Here is a 19,685-nt window from a genome sequence, read left to right as displayed (position 1 = left end):
ACTAATAAAGTTGAGGATCTTCTGTATATGTTGTCCACTCTTGATATCTTTTGCAAAGTGCCCATTCAAGTCTTTGCCCATCTTTTTCTGTTGGGTTGTCTGCCTTTTATTATTATTATTATTCATTATGGGATTTCTTTATATATTCTGGATATGAGTATACTCTGTGGTTTACCTTTCACTTTTTTTTTTTTTTTTGGTTAAAACTGCTTAAATACCAAAGACCTCACAGGGAGTGGAAATACTGTCCTCACATACATCCTCATTATAATCCATTTTGGTCTAGGAAAACATCTTATTCCCCAAATCACCAAATCATGATCTGGGCTGTAAATTGAATCAAAAGGATAAGAATGTGACTGCCTCTCCCATTTTGAAAAAGAAACAAGCTTTCAAAGGGTCCGATTCAAGAACAGACATCAGAAGAAGAACGTCTTAGCTCAGAAGCCCTGCCCATTGACAGTGTCTTTTGTCCTATCTTGGGGAGGACACTTTTACTATGGTCATGTAGGTCTGGGACCCAGAAAGGGTTTTCTGCTTACTGACCTTTTCACCGTTAATGAAAAGGTGTTGTTTAATGACCAGAAGTTTCTAATTTTTACATAGTTCAGTTTATGTGTATGTGTATTCACGTGTGTGTCTTGTTTGAGAAATCTTCCCTCATCTCCAAAATGTTTTTCTGTGTTATCTACTAGAGGCTCAGTTGTTTTATCCTTCACATTTAGCTCTCCAATTCCCCTGGAATTGATTCCTTTTGAACTTTCTATTGAAGCATGATATACATGCAGCAGACTGCAAACTACACACACCCAAGCAACTGACATCCAGATCAAGAACAGGAGATTGCACATTCCAGAAGCACACCTCTTGCCCTCTTCCAGCCACACCCTTGCCCCAATGGTAACCACTAATCTAACATCTTGCGTAGATTGGCTTTGCCTAGTTTTGTATTTATGCAAAATGCAATTGTACCTTATGCATCTCTTGCTTAACCTGTTTGTATGTAGATGTAGTTCATTTATTCTCGTTGTTATATAGTTTCTCACTGTGTGAATATTCCACAGTTTGTCTATTCTGCTGTTGATGAGCATGGGTAATTTTCAGTTTGGAGCTATTATAAATAGTGCACCTACTAACATTATAATAAATATCTTTAAGGGAACACATATACTGATATATACTTGGAAATAGACTTGTTGGGCCATAGGGTTTACTTACTTTCAGCTTAAGTAGATACTACTAATTTTCCAAAGTGGTTGTACCAGTTTATACTCCTTACTGACGTTTGGTATCGCCTGTCTTTTTAAGTTTAGCCATTCTGGTGGGTTGGTAGTGGTATCCCATTGTGGTTTTCATTCTATTTCTCTGATTACTAACACAGTTGAGAACTTTAAAAAATATATATTTATTGTCCATTTAATTAGCTTTTGTGAAGTGTTTGTTTAGGTGTTTTGTCTGGTTTTCTATTGGGCTGTCCTTTTTTACTGATTTGTAGGTGCTTTTTTTTGGATAGAAGTCCTTGTGAGATAAAAGTACAGTAACTATCTTCCCTCTCTCTGTGGCCTTTTCACTCTGTTAATGCTGTCTTTTGGTGAACAGAAGTTCTTAATTTTAACATAGTCTAATATACGAACTTTTCCCTATATCGTTAATGTTTTTTGAGTTCTCGTTAAGAAATCTTTGCCTATGCCAAAATTATAAATCTTTTCTTCTAAAAGCTTTATTGTTTCCCCTTTCACATTTGGATTTGCAATCTGTCTGGAATAGATTTTCATACATACTCTGAGGTAGGGATCAAGATATATTTCTTCCTCATCTGGGTATTCAGTTGATCCAGCACCGTTTATTGAAAAGCCCATCCTTTCACCATTGTGCCACAGTGCTACCTCCTTTTTCATAAATCAAATGTCTAAATATGTGAGGATTTACTTCTGGACTAGCTATTCTGTTCCATGGGTTTAGTCGCCTATTTTTGCATACCATCTTACTGTCTTTATAATAATAAGATCTATTTTACTCTATTTTTTTTGCGGTACGCGGGCCTCTCACTGTTGTGGCCTCTCCCGTTGCGGAGCACAGGCTCCGGACGCGCAGGCTCAGCGGCCATGGCTCACGGGCCCAGCCGCTCCGCGGCATGTGGGATCTTCCAGGACCGGGGCACGAACCCATGTCCCCTGCATCGGCAGGCAGACTCTCAACCACTGCGCCAACAGGGAAGCCCTAAGCTCTATTTTAAAACTTGATATTCGCCTCAAAAAAAGAGCCACTTTGTTTTTCAACATTGTCTTGGTTATTATTGCCCTTTGCATTTTAATAGAAATTTTAGATAAATCTTGTATCTAAAAATGAACCCATACTTTGATTTATATTGTATTGGATCTGTGGATGAAGGGAATTTTTTTTTTTTTTTTTTTTGCTGCGTTGGGTCTTCGTTGCTGCGTGCGGGCTTTCTCTAGTCGTGGTGAGCAGGGACTACTCTTCGTTGCGGTGCATGGGCTTCTCTTTGCGGTGGCTTCTGTTGTTGTGGACCATTAGCCCTAGGCACACGGGCTTCGGGAGTTGCAGCACGTGGGCTCAGTAGTTGTGGCTCATGGGCTCTAGAGCGCAGGATCCAGTAGTTGCGGCACATGGCCTTAGTTGCTCCGTGGCATGTGGGATCTTCCTGGACCAGGGATCGAACCCATGCCCCCTGCATTGGCAGGCGGATTCTCAACCACTGTGCAAGCAGGGAAGTCCCTGAAGGGAATTCTTATCTTTACAATATTGAGTATTCCAATCCATAAACATTTATTTAGATCTTCTTTGGTTTCTCTTAGTGTTTTATAGCTTTTGTGTAGAGGTCCTATACCTCTTTTACTAGATTTATTCTAGTTATTTAATAGTTTCTGATGCTGTTGTAAACAGTATCTTCTATTTTTAAAATTCCATTTTCTAATCATTGAGTGCTGGCATATTGAAATACAGTTGATTTACAGTGGAAATACAATTGATACTGGCATTGTATCCAGCAGTCTTGCTGAAGTCATTTACTAATTCTAATCATTAATCTATAACTGTTCTTTTGGATTTTCTACATGCCTAACCCTGCTCTTTGAGAATAATGAACGTTTTATTTCTGCCTTTCCAATTCTTATACTAGTTCTTTATGTTTTGCCCTATTGCTTTGGCTGGGATCATCAGCACAATGTTGGATAGTGGACATCCTTTAGCAGGCATCACTTCATAGCCCAGGGGCGGGGGTGCGTAGGGGACGGAACCCTCATCACCTGATCAAAGTTAACACCACCAATAATGGAACAAGTCAAAGTCTTGTATCACCTACTAGGATGCAATGACAAGAACACAGCATGGCTTCGGAGAGATTCATGTCAAAGACGCTTGACCTGAATGGAAGTATGAGGAAACCTCAGACAAGCACACACTGAGGGGCAGCCTACAAATAACTGGCTGGTCGTCTTTAAAAGGTTCAAGGTCATGAAAGTCAAAGAACCAAGGAACTGTTCTAGATTGAAGGCTAGAGCCCTGATGAGTACATGCAGAGGGTGATCTAAATTGGACCCTTTTGCTAAGGGCATTATCAGGACAGCTGGCAAGACTTGAATCCAGTCAGAGGATTGATGGTAGGAATATACCAATTTCCTGATCCCCATGGTTATGTAGGAGAAGATCCTTGTTTATGGGAAATAATTTAAAGTATTTAGGAGGTGGTAGGATATTACATCGGTAATTTACTTTCAAATTGTTCAGGAAAACATTTCTTTGTACTGTACTTGCAACCTTTCTGTAATTTTGCCTTGCGATTGATTGTTTCAAAATAAAGAAAACAATCCAAACTTCACTTCATTCCCGAGAGAACCACCAGGTGGAGTCCTTAGACCAGAGAGCTGATTTGACAAGCCCTTCTCTTATTCAATTAAAAACAAAAGGGTAAGCCATTATACTCCAATAAAGATGTTAAAAAACAAAAACAAAACAAAACAAAAAAAACAGAAGGGTTTATTTCTTTACTTTAAAAAAGGAAAGTAGTACGGGTTTCCCTTGCTTCAGCTCACAAACAGGGACATAAGCTATAGCTGGTTTTATTCATTTTAGGGTATCTCTAGGAAGTTGAGAACAGGTTTTCTTTTTTGATTTCATTTCTCTTGGCTAGGGTTTCTCAACCTCCTCGGCACCTTTGGGGGCTGGATAATTCTTTGCTGCGGGGACCGTCTTGTGCATTCCACGGTGTTTAGCGGCATCCCTGGCCTCTACCCACTAGATGTCAGTACAGACGTCTCCAGGGAGACAAAAATCACCCCCTGGGTGAGAACCACTGTCTTTGCAATGAGATGTGCTCTGCTCTGGGCACGCTGGTGCCCATCTGCTCAACAGGACCACCCTTGGTGTAGCTGATACAGAGTGGGGGGTGCCCGGGGGAGGGGCAGTTTTGGGTGGTAGGAGCCGCTGTGCCATGTAGGGGGTGCTGTTCCGTGCACGGACAAGCCGCAGAGCCTGGGGCGTCAGGACATTCTGAGACAACCAGCAGGACGGATAAAGCCTTGGCTCATGAAGGAAAGCAGCCGAGAAGTCTGGGACAGGATGCAAACTCCTTTCTCATGACAGTGGGCCCCTAGCTGCCTCTCAGCCAGCTGGGCAGAACCTTACAATGCCAGAGAATGGCTATGGTGTATTACTTTCCATCACCCTTGCTTGTTCTTATTAAAATAACCTTCCTTTTACTTCACTTCTCCACCTCCTTCCCGTTTGCGTCCTGTGATCTAAACCTCCACCCCTCACATGCTCCCAGGGGCCCCAAGCTTGCAGGCTTAAGGCTCCTCCAGCCACATTATCAATGATTTAAATGCAATGAAGGGCAGTCCCCCAAGTTCAAGGGAACTGCACCATTGGCCACATTTAGACTATGTTGCCCCCTCCCCCCCCCGCCGTTTTGTACTTAAAAGCTCCATTCACCCCCCTCCTTCCCACTATAAGTGCATCTCCTGTAAAAAGTGCAATTCTCCCCAGCCCTTTGAAGAGGTACAACGTATAAAATCAGCAGTGGCCTGGGAGGGGTGGGGACGTGCATCTGGGGACCATTGTGAGGTGCCAAAGACTTTGGGGACAAGGTCAGAAAAATGTCATCCCCTGGCAATGAAGACAGCTTCAAATGAATGCATCGTGGCCATGTTTGGCCAGCTGCAGAAGTGACCATCCCTCCTGCCAAGAGCCAGCCTCCCTCCCGGGGCACACGATGGAGCACCCTCGCCAGTGGGCGGCCCCAGACAAGTCACTTCAGCTCTACGAGCCTCGGTCTGTGAAATGAGGGGTTTAGAGGACATGCCCCACGAGTCCATCATGCAAAACAAAATCCATAGACGTGTCCTGCCCCAACAGAGTCCAGATAATCTTAAGGTCGGACCATTTGCAAACAGGCATTTTATGTGGTCAGTCCCTTTTAACAAGGGGGTGATTGGTTCTTAGGCCTTTGTGAACACCTTCTCAACTCCGCACTGCACTCGCCAGCCCCGGGACAGGCTGGCTCAGCCACTGCCGGGCGGGTATGTGCTGCCCGCTGGCCTTCTTGTAGGTGGTGTCCTTTGGTAATAACAGGACTTGATTTCTGGTTCAGTTGCAAACATGTTAAACCATGAATTCTCAGTGGACAAAAAGCTCTAGGGGCTAAAATGGTGCCCTGCACCAGAGGTGCTTAGCAAGTTGCTGGTTTTAATTCAATCAGGCTCCTGGTGGAGGTTGAATTCTTACTGATATTCTGCCCAGTCCTGGCTACTGTCTCCCAAACACACTCACTCAGTCCTTCATTATGTCACATTTGACAACTCGGGCCAAGTCCTGCTCGTGGCGGCAGCTAGCTGGCGGGTCACATAGCCTCCCCCGCTTTCCGAGAGCTGCACGCTGCTCCCCACCTCCGGCCACGTGGTCACTGGAAGGGCTCCGGGGCCACGTGTCCCTGTGGCCAGAACTGGTGGAACCGGGCAAACACGGATGCAAGGCAGATGAACCCGGGCCCGAAGCAGATTCAGAAATCTTTAGAGGGCTGGATGGGCACCAATTTTTCTTGGGAGCTCTGAGTTGTTTTGTCATTTGTCCCATCAAGTGGACAGAGAGGAGGCACTGCTGCAATGAGGGTCCAGGTGACACTTAATGCTTGTCCCAGGGCTCCCAAGCCCCGTCTACATCTTTCCTGAAATTCCGAAACAACCCTGGAATCCCAAAACAACGGCCCTCCCCGACTTTTGTCTTTTCCCAAGTCAGTTCTAGTCAGCGCATTTCCTATATTTGCAGACAAAGGACTCCTAGTAAGTACAACTCCGACCTCACAGAGAGGCCAGGGTAAAAATCCCATGTAGCGTGGAGCCCACAGGTGCGGGGATTTCAGCCACTGTGTGGAAGACAAGCTGTAACCTAACGAAATCACACTCGCAGCCAGGTGAAGAGGCTTGCAGTCTGGGCTTCTGTGGCCTGAAGAAGGTCTGTTTGCCAAAGGACACCCTGGAGCTGGAACTTTGGGATTCTCCCACGACTTTGCTGCAGCATTATTCGCTAAAGCTCAAAGACCTTGAAATAAAAGCACACATAAAGCCATTTCACACACTGGCCAGTACCCACGTTTCAACGTTGTGCCTTGGGAAGAAACACAGGCTCCTTTGCCATGAAATGTTAACTCTTTTATTAATTTAGGGTTAACACTGTATTTGCTTTGTGGATTTCATTTTCGGAGTTGTGGATGCAACAAACAACAGCTGGGCTCCCCCCCAGCTCACAGGGGACTCGTCAAATGTGTTACAGTCAAAGAGGGGAGCAGGACGAAATGGAGAACGAGCTCGAAAAAATTTAAGGCAAATGTTACTCCCATATTAAAGGGACTTGATCAAGCAGATCCGTGCATATCAATGAAAATATATGAAATATTTGTCAAAATAATTAACATTGGTAAAAATCAGAACACGTAGCTTATAAAATACCCACACAGGTTTGGCAAAAATAAATCCAGCCGTGTCGTTAGGCTCATAGCACACACAGACGCAGGGGCGCCCACCTTAAGAACAAGTCTCCTGGAAAGCAGGGCCAGTGTATTTTCAAAGCAATTCCACAAAATGGGACACGACAGACAATTAACAGTTCACAGGCTGGGTTTACATTTTGGTAGGAAGAATTGCTTGGTCGTTGGGGCACCTTTTGGCCAGCCCCCGGGACGCCTCCTGGGGACCCTCTGTGTTAGGCAGAGGTGACCGTTCATCTGGGCCATGAGACTCCCAGAGACACAGATAGGATGCAGAGACCAGGGACCTTCAGCTCCCTCAGAGGAAAGGGCGGCAGAGGAAGGAGGGTCCCTCCAACCCATCCGTTTGGGATTAGACTTTCTAAGCCATGGCTGCAGTTTCAGAAGTCGCTGATTATGGAGAAATAGATGCTCCATCCCCAGTGGTCACACGTTTGAAGCCCCAAAATCTGTTTTATTTACAGTCTGACCAAACCATCCCCCAGACTGTGGCAGGCAGATGAGCAGGTATGCCCCTTAGCCCTCCATCACGCAGGGGCACAGCCCAGGGGTCTGCGGGCTGCCCAAAAGCACGGGGAGAAGAGCAATGCACCAAGCATCCTGCCTTTCTGCTTTGGTCTCGAAGATTCAGTAAACTTATGGTTCCAGAAGCTGCTCTGAAGCCGGAGCTGTGGATTCCTGGAATTGGTTCTGTTCCCGTTGTGAGTTAGCCAGAAGAATGGAGCCAGCAAGCAGGGTGTGAGAGGACATCGCCGACACCTCCTCGAAGCCCTCACCCACCTGGCCTGGGCGCCCAGAGATGCTGCGGAAGGACCTCTCTCCTGGGGAGATAAAGCTGTCAGATGCAGGGTACCACTCCTGAAACAGACTCTGGCCGACAGCCTGGAGGAAGGTGGACGGACAGACAGGAGGGGCCCTGCCCTGTGCGGGCGGCCGGGCGCCCCTACCCAGCCAGGAGGCAGGTGCGGCAGCAGAACTGGATGAAGAGCTTGCGTTCGCAGAGCCGGTTGGACTTGACCATCTCGCAGAAGGTCTCATCGGCTGGGCCCCCGGGAAGGAGAAAGGAGAGACATGTGAGATTTGGGGGCCAGTTAGGATTGTTCCCATCACCCCACTCTGCTGGGGACATAGTGGGAGCGGGGGTGGCAGCCCTCCCAGTCACCCCTGTGATATGTGGTGGGCCTGGCGCGGCAGAGGCCAGAGCTGAGTCTGGGAGACAAAAGCAGACTCGGGGTGGCAGGGGAGTGGGCGGGGCCTGGGGACACCTGGGCTGTGCCAGGGAGCCCTTGTGGTCTCTGTTCCTCTTCCTGGACAGTTGTGCTGGGGGACTTGGGAGGAAGATGGGGTCAGGCCTGGCAGGGGCAGGATGGAGGCTACGCCGTGATCCCGGGGACACACCAAATGGGAGAGGAAGGGGGTCACCAAGAGGGAAAGGCTGAGGGGGAAGGGAAGAGCCATGGAGGCTGGCCCCTCCCCTCGGCAGCTGGCTTTTGAGGATGTTGCCATTCATGGGAACCGGGAGACCCCCCCGGGGACAGCCTCACTTTCCCGGGCTGGATACATAACCCAAGGAGGTGGCTTCCTAAATCAGGAGCTTCCTGGCCTTTGAAGGGACATAATTCTGCAAGCCAAGAAAACCACCTTGTGGTCCACAGGGCGTGCCCAGGGTGCTCTCCGCGGGCTTCACGCTCTGCCAGGCCGGGGCCGGTGCCAGCTCCGTGCCCACGGACAGCATGGCACTGGCGATTACCCTCTCCTGCACGCCTGCCAGCTCGCAGTGCCCAGAGCCAGCCCCAGACTGCTCCTCCCTAGGCTTGCTGAGCCATGGAGGCTCCTTCTCGCCATGGCACGTCTGCCCACGGCCCCTGCACTGGGTCTCCAGGCCAGAGTCCCCTGCCAAGCCTTCTCTTGCCCGGAATCCCCAAGCTGGTCTCCTCTGAGATCCTGTTTTCACAGCCCATCCTTGCCTCTCCCTGTCGGCTTAGAGCACCAGGGCTCTCCCACAGCACAGAGGCAGGTCCTTCCCATGGACACGCGGGCCTTGACACATGTGCAGGGAGGCTGAGAGCCTTCAGGCCTCCTGACTTTGACCTCCAAGGTCTGGCCTCTCCTAACACATGTCACCACACCCAGGCCATCTTGGGCTTATGGCAGGAGAGTGGGAACGGTGCGAGAACAGAATCATTTGTAAGAGTTACTCAACGGACCGACCCGCACTAGCTGTGCTGGTAGTGGAGATGCCTGTCTGGTCAATGTGAGAGGCCTAAAGGGAAGGGAGGAGGCCCAGGGGAGAGCCAAGTGGTCACTGAGAGGAGGGGCCACAGGGCTGTCCAAGGGACTGCGGTCCCTGCATCTTCTTTTCCTTTCTCTTCTGCCCGGGGCAGCCCCGAGGTAGCTCAGGGCGGTCACCCACCCATGCTCACCGTTGCTGCACGTGTGGTTGGTGATGCATGAGGTTCCCAGCTGTGTGAAGCCTGTCTTACACCGGCTGCAGTTCCTGCTGGAGCCTTCACAGCTCAAGCAGCTCTCGTCACACCTGCAGGGGAACACGGGTTCCCAGATGGGAAAGAGACACAGTCACTCCAGGCCCCTTCCCAGAGCCCTCCCGCCCTCCCGCACTGCAACCCCTGGCTGTAACTGTGCCCCCCACGACGGCCCGAGACCCTGGCCCAGCATCTGCATGTATCTCCTCTATTGCCCTGGGAGCGCGGAGACGGTCACGGCCAGTTGGCAGGAGGATGCCTGGAGCTGAGGATGGGCCCAGGTCTCTGAACCTCCCCGTGGCTCACCTGGACGCCCTCCTGGGCACTGTGGCCACAGGTGGCTCCCTGAGGATGTCAGCATTGACTCTTGGGGCTTGGGGCCAGGCTCCCCTGAATGTGATGGACATGACCCTGGGGCTAGCCGGGGCTGAGCCTCCTTTGTGGTGACGTCGGACTCCCCCCTGGGGACAGAGGGTGGGGATGCCCTTTCGACCTGTCCCGGAGACGGGACCCAGGACTATTGCTGACAGAGTGCCATGACCTTGGGGGTGGGAGGGTCGGCACACTCCACCGTCCCGTGCGTTTATTTGCGTCTGTCTGTGGCTGCGTCTGTGGCACTGGAGCTGAGCGGCTACTCTGGAGACTGTACGGCCAGCAAAGCCTAAACGACTCACCGTCGGGCCCTTCACAGAAGAGCCTGCCGACGCCCCTTCCTGCTCTGGGCCATGAAGGGATCTGGGCTGTACCTGCTGCCTTCTCCGCGTCCAGCTCCAGGGACTGGGTCTCCCTAGACACACCTCCCAGCTCCCTGTCAGCTGCAGGCCCGGGAGCAGGGCTCGGACAGGGTGGGCGGGGCATCGGGTAGGCAGTGCTTGGGACAGATGCCACCTCCCAGGCAGCGACCAGACGCCAACAGCACGGCTCACTGTAGGCCTCCTTCCTGAGTGGGCCTGTGCCGGGGTCAGGTGCCATCATGGATTCTGCCTGCATGGGGCCTCCGGGACAGCAGGCCCTCAGCCTGGCTTTTGTTCTCCTGGGGTCACTGAGGGCACCTCCAAACTGGAGTTCGGGCCCATAGTTTATGTTTATAAACGTGTAAACCCACAGGCAAACCGCATCCTCCTGCAGCAAGAGCCTGCCCTCCCCCCTCACAGACACTGGAGCGGGAGGACGGGGCCCGACGTGCAGACTCTTACTGCGCACTTTGGGGAAGATCCCAGGGCCCGGCCCCTGCTGCACTGCTCTGGCCGGGCCACAGGCCCCTCATGCCACTGCACAGGGGACCACTCCCCCCAACTCCCGCTTCTCTCACAGATGATGTCTGCTAGACAGGAGCTAGGGCCAAGCCAAGCCATGTAATTGGTGGTCAGCTGTCTCGAAGGCCCTGGCTGAGGGCTGCTTTGCTATAAACAGTAAGGGGGCGGCTACAGTGGAGACCCGGCTGCACACAGCTCTCTTTCTTCTCCAAATTCAGCCTCACAGAGCCTCAGGATCTCCACGGCAGCCCCCGGGGCTGTGTCGGTTTTCTTCGGCCATGTAACAAATGACCATGATGCAGCAGCTCAATCCACCACTTTTCAGCATCTCCCCGTTCCGCAAGCAGAGGCCCGGGCAGCCTCGGACGGGCTCGCTCTCAGGGCCTCACAAGGCCTCGGTCAGGTGTTGGCCAGCCTGGGCTCGGATCTGGAGGCCCCGGCTTGGGGAAAAATCCGGCACCAGGCCGCTCCCCCAACTGCCTCGGGGCCCCTGTTTCTCCGAGAGACCCTCTTGGCTCCTCCGTCAAGGTTACCGTGCCTGGCAGGTGGTCCTCTTGGGCAGGGGGCTTTCAAGACGCCTCTGGTTCTGCCCTCACCCGCAAACACCACAGCGACTGTCCTGCCAAACTCTGCAGGGCGGCGCCCGATGCAGTCCTCTCCCTGCCCTGCTGCTGGACCACTTCGCCGCCTCCCGTCTTTAGGCAGTTCCAGGTGACAGTCAGATGGCAGATATCTCGTCACACTGGGCACAGGACAGAGCAGAAGGCCTGCCTGAGTCTTGCCCTGCCTCAACATACCCAGGAGGGGCAGGGGGAGGGAGGGTGGTAGGAGGGTGGGGGGCAGACACCCCACCGAGTTGCTCTGTCTTCAAAGAGGTCCTTGCTCCCCCTTCTAGGTCCTCTTCCTAAGTCTTGGGGTGGCCGGCGCCTCTTTTGAGATACTCATCATGGACTGTTCTCGGCCGTGGGCTTCAGCATAACGGGTCTCGACTCGGCATGCAGGCTGCCGACCTGGCAGGCCTGCGTCCCGGCCCGGCTTTTCCCCATGAGCCCTGCCTAGCTGCTCGCTCCCTCGAGGCTGCCCGGGCCGGCACTCAGCATTCTGGGGCCTTCGGGAAGCCAGGCTCTCTGAACGCTGCTGCTGCCTCGGTGGGGAGAGGCCCAAGGCCATTTGTCCTTCCAGAGGCATCCACACTGAGGGGTCTCCAGAGCCCTGGGACTCGGGAGACGGGAATTCTCTGAAGTGCTGCAATTCACCACCTAGGCGTCCCGTGCAGGGCGCTTCCTGGGGGTCTATCTCTGAGGCCTGCTGTGTCAGCCCCAGCACTGGACGCTCCTCCAGGACTGAAAGCTTTGCCACGCGTGGAGGTGAGCACCCAGGGAGCTCCTGCCCTCCTCAGCCGAGGAGGGGCTCACGGGGGCTGCCTGCCCCCTGCCTCCTGGCACTGGGGACCCCATAGCTTCTGGGTGCCCTGCGGGGGCTGGCTGCCATACTCGTGGGAATTCGCAGCATCCTGAGAGCCAGGGTGTCTGACAAACGAAACTGATTATCACTGTGTAATTCCGCATTGTCCCTGGCTGCCATACTTAGGGTAATCACCCTGGAACCAGCTGGCTGGTTAAAATGAAACTTTACTTCAGGCACCGGTGCCGAGGGTCCTTCACAGGACTCAGCAAGGCTGGGTGAAGGTGGCTGGGTAGTGGGGCTGAAACCCTAACCCTCTTTGAGTGGGTCCCACAAGCGCAAGGAGCAGGTGGTCTCTCATTTGCTCACATAGGTTGTTGGTTTTCGTTTGTTTGTTTGTTTTAAAGAATAGGTTACAATCCACAAGAGTTCTCAAACACAGCCTGAGAGGATCTCAAAGATCCCCACTGTGGGTCCCCAGCTGTGAGCTGCCAGGTGGGCATGGTCTCCCTGCACTGCTCTGAAGTGGGCGCCTGAGGCTCCCTCTTTGAGTCTACGTCAGAGGGACGGTCCCTTCCCCACTCCCACCATCATGATCTTCAAGGTCACCTGCAGACTCCTCATCGTCACTCTCAGCCTAGACGAGACAGACTGCCCTGCCCTGTTCCTGGGCTCCAGGTGATGAGGCCTGACATGAGGCAAGATTCAGCAGGACAAGAGGACACCAAGCAGACGGCTTCTCCCTTCACTGCCCGCATCCCGTGACAAGAGAGAACACTGCTCAGAGCCCCCAAAAAAGGACGGTGCGCCTTGCGGACACACGGGAGGGAGCGGAAAAGGAGAACGAGCAGGGTTATAACATCTCTGCACTGGCTGGAAGAGGCTTTAGAATGAGGAAGTTGTCGGGATCTTGTATTTTCTCTAAATTATCCAATTTAAATTTTAAACAAATCCTACACATGGTTTCCTTAATGACATGCTGTGAACACACTGTGGTCTGGGGTGCAGGTGGGGCTCCCTGGCGTCTGCCCCGGGGTGGTGGCTCCGCCAGTCAGGGCCCCGTCCTCCGCGTCCTGCCCTCCCAGCCACACAGCGCCGGATACACAGTAGGTCTCCACAGATACTCAGGACGTGAACAAAGGCATGAGGGCCGCCGCCTGACTGTGACCTTGGCCATCACCACCTGCAGGGTCCCCCCCTCTGTAAACGGGTTCCTGTCTGCCCACTGCACCCACTGCTGTCGTGGAACATGGCACACCCTGCCCCCAGCCCCTGGGACAGGGGCCACCAGACCCAGCCCTCCTGCCACTCCTCCACAGGCACCGCTGACCGCCCTTCCCCGGCCATCTCGGGCTAAGTCAGGAGGACTGCCTGGAACGCGCACATACCTTCGGCACACTTTGTGGGGCAAGCCCGGCATCTCCTCGGGGTAGAAGCCCTCGCCACAGGCTGGCACACATTTCCAGTCTTGGAAGTGGAAGTTTGGGGCACAGTGAATACATTCTTCTCTGCTGGGCCCTGAGGGGTACGGGAAAAGCAGCAGAGGTCAGGGACCGCCCACCCGCCCATCACGTGTCCAAGACCTGCTGCAGCACCTGTGAGATCCAGGTCCTATTCAGACGCCCCAAGGCCACCACACAGCTAGATTCACCCAGGTGCCACTGTGCATCTGCACTGGGCCCGCCTCGCCACTCCTGGGAGGTGGGCCTCACGCCCACATCTCACGGATGGGGACACGGAGGCTGCATCAAGCTCAGCACACCTCCCGCTGCCCGGGCCGCGTTCATCGGCCCTGATGCCAGGTGCCTCCTTCCCCAGCAGGCCTGGGCCCGATTCCGGCTAGGGCGGCCACAGGTAGCTCTGAGTTCTCAAAATGTGGCCTGGCCAAACACACTTACACACTGGATTTCAGAGACATAGTTAAAAAAAAAAAAGTGCAGTAGCTCGTTGATTTTTTAAATATTGATTTTACATGTAGAAATAATGGCATTTAGACACATGGGGTCAAATAAGATGTTATCATTATCTTCACCTGTTTCTTGAGGGAACTTAAAGCTGCATCAGTAGCTCACATCGTATTTCTAGTGGACAGAACTTGGTGTAAGAATATGTGGGAAAAGGGAAAGAAGAGGTTTGGGGGCCTGGGGTTGACAGGTATTTGGTGTGAAGGATCAGGACTCTTTCAACAGAGAAAAAACAGCTAAGGGCTTATGGGGTGAGGCGTGGGGAGCAGAAAAGGCAAGAGCTCTGAACAAAGGGTCAAGAGTCGTGAAGGAAAATCTGCAGCCCAGTCAGGAGGACTCATCAGCCTGGGCAGGCAGTGGTCCAGACAGAAGAAACCGTGCTGTCCATCTGTCTGTCTGCCCATCTGTTCATTCACTCAGGCCAACGACAAGTCAGTGCTGGGTGTGCACTTCCGTGTCAGAGTCCCCAAGGAGCATCAGAGAGGCAGCGAGGTGGCCACTGGCTGACGGCTTAGAGGATCGAACTCAGGGAGAAATCATCTCAGATGCTCACGGAGACCACAGCCCCTCCTTAGACCTCCCCCCACTGTGGTCCTGTCTCGGCTTGAGGCCTGACAGCTGAGGCACAGGTGGAGTGAATTCTGGACCTACGGGGGGCCTCTGGGCTGCGTCACGGGAGGACCCCTTTGCAGACGGGGGTCCGCAGGGCGGCTCTGCAAGTCCCGAGGTTTGGTGCTCCGGCAGCTGGTTTCTGCTCTCAGAACCATAGCTTCCACCTTGGAAGGGGATTTTGAGCTCGCCCAGGACTGAGCGTGAGGCAGAAGCGGGAGCCCTTGGGGTTCCAGGGCCTTCACGAGGAGTAGCTGCCCACCGCCTGGGGTCTCCACGGGGGTGTCCTCCCTCTGTTGCAGCAACGCAGTGGGAGAGCCGCCCCACAAATGCGTCCGGTTTATGTCCTTCTGGATGGACGGCTGCTTTTGTGCCCCAGCCCCCATCACTTATCTGCAGGGAGCATCTGGCGTTGGTGCCTCCCACAACCCCCATCACCCATGTCCTACTGCCCGGGCCGCCAGGGTCCCCAGTGCCTTAGGAGCTTCCGCAATGGGAAATAACACTCATTCTTGTTTGCTCCTAGTTTAATGCTCAATTTCCTAAACTTAAAAGCGGATGGGGCTTCCCTGGTGGCGCAGTGGTTGAGAGTCCGCCTGCCGATGCAGGGGACACGGGTTCGTGCCCTAGTCCGGGAAGATCCCACATGCCGCGGAGCGGCTGCGCCCGTGAGCCATGGCCACTGAGCCTGCGTGTCCGGAGCCTGTGCTCTGCAACGGGAGAGGCCACACAGTGAGAGGCCCGCGTACCGCAAAAAAAAAAAAAAAAAAAAAAGCGGATGAAACCCGTTCAGCTGGGGTTAGAAGATGAGAAAGCCCTGGGATGGGCGGAGGCGCCGGCCCCGTGACAACGCGAAGGTGCTCAGTGCTGCTGAGGCGCGCACTTCAAAGTGGCAGGTTTTATGTCCCGGATCTTTTACCACGGTGACAAAAGCTGAGTCAACACAGATCTCCTAGAGCAACTACTTTCACTACTACTAAACATTGTGAACTTCGTAATTCAAAGTCTCTCAGGGATTCCATTTAGTCACAAGGCTTTCCAGGCGTCAGACACTTGAAAAGCGGACACAGATCATAAAAATCGTAGCAAAACAGGTGATGCTTAGGCGGGATCCACTGCATCATTTGTGGGGCCCAGGACAAAGTGAAAACGCAGGGCCCTTATTCAAAAGGCAGGAAAAACGTGCTATGAAGGGTGCTAAGATACAAAACGCGTTCCTTTCTTCTGCCATCTCTCTCTTGACCTGTCATGCTGGTTTTTATCTGCTATTTCATGTCGTGCTCCCCTGGGTGAGGACCGGCCCTCATGCCCCTCAACTCCACACACATGTGCCCCACTGGCCGCTAGCCGCTGACCCACGCGCCATGCCCTGCCGGGTCCCCTGCACCCACCCAAGGCAGATGGGTTCCCCAAGGGATCACATCATCTGTGCCAGAGGCTCTGGGTACTTGGACCAGGATGGGATGAGGCTTATTCCTACTGAGTCACCACTGAGTGTCCCAAGGTACTGCTGGCCTGGGGTGGGGACAGATGCCACCGTGCTCCATGCTGTACTCGTGCCTAACCACGACTCTCCCCACACCGCACCCAGGCCCCTCACAGGCGGGGAGCAGCAGTGGTCACGGAGTGGGAGCTGGGAGGGGAGGGCCAGGTGGCCAGGGGCTCCCGACAGGGACCGTGACAGGCAGCGAGAAGCCTTCAGCGCTGGAAGTGGGTGGGGTCCCTGTCCTAGCAGTGGCCGGGGTGGATGCACACGTCCCAGAGCATACAGGGAACCCGGGCAGGTGGGTGTGGGGAGCAGGGGACACCCCTGGACAGCCTGACCCCTCAAGTGACAAAGAGGTCTCTGGACTGAGAGACTGTTTGCCAACAGGCAGTGTGGGGATGCAGACAAAGGAAACCACACTGAATAAATGAAATCAAAAGCATTATAAAGCTACACGCCTGAATTTTATGGATTCAAGTGCCTATGAAATTTATATAAGTGACATCGGCGATGCTCTTTCAACCTGGGCTAAACAATGAGGCAAAGAAACCATGAAAATGACAGGCCACGAGGCAAACGCTAGGAAAGGCTGCTGGGCCCCTGCCTTGACGGGGGTTGTCCCAGGAGGGGGCCCCAGGAAGGCACATCTTCCAAAGGCCTTGAGAGTGCTGGTCTTTGCCATGGCATGTCCACTTCGGGTCAAGGGTCAAAGGCTCCTTGACATGGGCTCACGTGGCCACACTGGGACGGCTGCCCCGTCCTGCCATGCATCCCGGGACCCATGTTACGGCATCAGTGACTCAGCAGAGACCTAATTCTTACAGCGTTACTGCAGCAAAAACTCAACCTGATGTGGGTTTCTTAGAACAAGGACCAAAGCGCTGGGTTAGGAAGGAGGATCAAGAGGAGAAGATTCAATCAGAAACACGTATGCGTCCACAAGCTCAGAATGTGCTACAATATCCCGGTGCCAACAAGTCTGCAGCACGAAACCCAACAAGACAATCATTCTCTGCGATTCTGCATAAAAACTGCGCCTGGAAGGCAGCTATGCCATCATCTCTGTGGGAAATTACAATACACATAAAATTGTTTACAGAGATCTTTTCCTCTTTGAGTAAAATGTTCAAAATAGGGAAGACAGGTACAAGGAACTAAGGCTATGTTTTAAAAAGCCTTCTTCCTTCACCACGGGAACTTGCCCAGCCTCTCCCCGGAAGATCGATGAATCGTGAAACTCCGGCACTGCTACCCTGAGGCAAGGGCTGGGTTCCACGCAAGAGCTCACTAGCAGTTAGCAATCCTTCCCGGCCTGAAAGCATCCCCTACCTGGCTGGGCTCCTGACACCGGGAAACCCAGGCTGCTCCAAGTGGGCCCTTGTGGTTTTTCTTTTTTTTTTTTAATTTTAAAAATTGTGGTAAAATGTACGTAACATACAATTGACCATACTAACCATTTAAGCATACAGTTCAGTGGCATTAGGTATTCATATTGTTATGCAAGCATCACCACCATCCATCCATCCCCAGATATTTTTTATCTTCCCAAGCTGAACCTCTGTACCCATTAACCACTATTCCCCTTTCCCCTCTCCCAGCCCCTGGTAGGGCTTCTGGGATTTAATGTTGCAACACCCATGGAAGCCCGCAAGTCCTAGGGCTTTCTGGGTTTCCAGGTAGTCAGCCCACCGGCCTGGGGAACTTGGGCTCCAAATGTGGCCCCCGCAGGCCGTGAACTCACCCACGCACGTCTGGCAGGTGGGATGGCATTCCCCGCACCTGATCAGCTCAGAGTCAAAGTAGGTGCCTGGCTCACAGTCTGGAATGCAGCTGCCCCGTGCAAGGCTGTTGAAAAGAAAAAAATGGCAGTCTTTTATATCCTTTCCAAAGCTCTAATTCAATTATGATTTGCCCTCAAATGTCTTTCATGAGAGGAACTGAAGGTTGCTAAAGCACAGCTCTCGGAGTCACTGAAGGTTCTGAACTAATGAAAGCGGCAAAGCCGTCCTGCAGCATCTCGAGGCCGGCTGGAAGGGACACCCGGGCCTGGAAGCAGAGTCTCCGCCTTCTGGTGGCTGGTGGTCCCGAAGCTCCTTCCCAAAGCCCCATGGCCTCGGTCCCTGTGCGGGAGGCTGTGCCCTCCACGCCTTCTGTGCTCTTCTGCTCTGTGACACCTTCTCTTCACTGACACCAATCACGCTAGAACCCAAGGCCCACGAGGAGAACTCGAGCACGGGTGGGTCACCCCACTGGCTCGGTCTCACTGGGCGCAGCCCTGGGTGAAGCCTTGGCATCTGTGATGCGTGGGGGGGGGTGGCAGCAAGACTGACCCTGAGTCCCAGTGGGCTCCTGCCTCGCCCTTGCTGGAAACCTTCTGTGCTTCACAATGAACCTGAGATAAAATCCGCTCCTGGGACCCAGCAGCCCTGCCTGCTGTGGCTCTGGCCTTCCTCCCTCACCTCGCTCGGCCAGGCAGTGAGCGCACGGCTTCTGGAGCAGACCCTCTGCCCCTACCCCGGGCAGGTCAGCCAAGCTTCCTGCCCCTCCGTCCCCTCAGCTGTCCGCCAAGGCTCCTGCGTGGTCAGGTTACTTTGAGGACAGAACCCTGGCAGGTGTCGGGCACCCAGCAGTGTGAATGGGTGTTGGCTGCCACGGCTGCTTCAGTTCCCAAGCTCACTGCTGCACATGTTGTAGCTGGATCTGCTGCCTGACACATCAAACACATGCCACAGGGTCTGTGAGAGCCAGAGGCTCCTGCGCTTGGTGGGGGGGACGTCGGTGGGGCCGAAAGCATCTCTGTATCAAGGCGGAGGCCGACCCCAGGGCTCCCTCTCGTCCCGGCCCCCAGCTGTTCAGTCAAGTCTTTACTAATGGATGTTCCCAGCCTAAAGAGATGGACGCACGGCTCGGCCGCCCTCACTGCTTTAGTGGGACCGATGATTTGAAGCCACAGCTAAAGAGGATATTGGGCAATAAAAGGAAGCTTTCTGTGGATTACAGCTGATGATGTTTCAGTGTCCACAGTCCTCTCTGACTGCTCGTCACGGCTGCACCGCTGCCTCCACCTGGGGGGCTGCTGCCTGAGAGGCATTTTCTCCCCAGGACACAGCTCCTGGCCTGAGCATCTGACCTCCTCTCCCCTACCTGACCCACAGGAGCAGGGATGAACCGCCCCCTCCAGCACATCCCCACTGGGAAACAGGCTCCAGGGAGCTGGAAACACAGTGCCTCCCACTGACACCCTGAGTCTCCGGCCTGGGTGGGGGGCCCTGCGGGAGGGTCCCCACAGCCGAGCTCCCAGGCCCCAGTGGCGGCCAGCTGAACATCTCCGCCTTTCCCTTCTGAGGCTCCCCTTCCTCCACATGTCACCCCTCCACTCCTCATCCTGCCTCGTCCAGCTCCCTGGGTCAGAGAACGGGCATGACGTGTGACTCTGGGGTCCTGTCCCCCTTCCCTCCCCCGACTCCCAGGAGCGTGGGGCAG

General features: G+C 53.5%; 1 protein-coding gene across 9 annotated transcripts in view; it reads right to left on the bottom strand.

The window, feature by feature from the left end:
- Window positions 1-6,643: 6,643 nt before the first annotated feature.
- The window catches only part of PCSK6 (proprotein convertase subtilisin/kexin type 6), a 190,143-nt gene continuing 177,101 nt past the window's right edge, over window positions 6,644-19,685 (bottom strand). For 6 of the 9 annotated variants that reach the window (XM_067699383.1, XM_067699401.1, XM_067699452.1 and 3 more), the window contains 5 exons: window positions 17,944-18,047; window positions 13,532-13,661; window positions 9,424-9,536; window positions 7,948-8,041; window positions 6,644-7,821 (listed from right to left, as the gene is read on the bottom strand). In XM_067699383.1, coding sequence (XP_067555484.1) covers window positions 7,773-7,821; window positions 7,948-8,041; window positions 9,424-9,536; window positions 13,532-13,661; window positions 17,944-18,047 — 490 coding nt within the window. In that variant the 3' untranslated portion in view covers window positions 6,644-7,772. Of the gene's footprint in view, window positions 8,042-9,423; window positions 9,537-13,531; window positions 13,662-17,943; window positions 18,048-19,685 lie in introns of all 9 variants that reach the window. The other 3 variants (XM_067699407.1, XM_067699425.1, XM_067699442.1) reach the window with 1 other exon arrangement.

The sequence above is a fragment of the Pseudorca crassidens genome, chromosome 1 (assembly GCF_039906515.1).
Source record: "Pseudorca crassidens isolate mPseCra1 chromosome 1, mPseCra1.hap1, whole genome shotgun sequence".
Lineage (NCBI taxonomy): Eukaryota > Metazoa > Chordata > Mammalia > Artiodactyla > Delphinidae > Pseudorca > Pseudorca crassidens.
The sequence above is the reverse complement of the archived record's forward strand: the minus strand, read 5'-3'. Positions and strand labels throughout refer to the sequence as shown.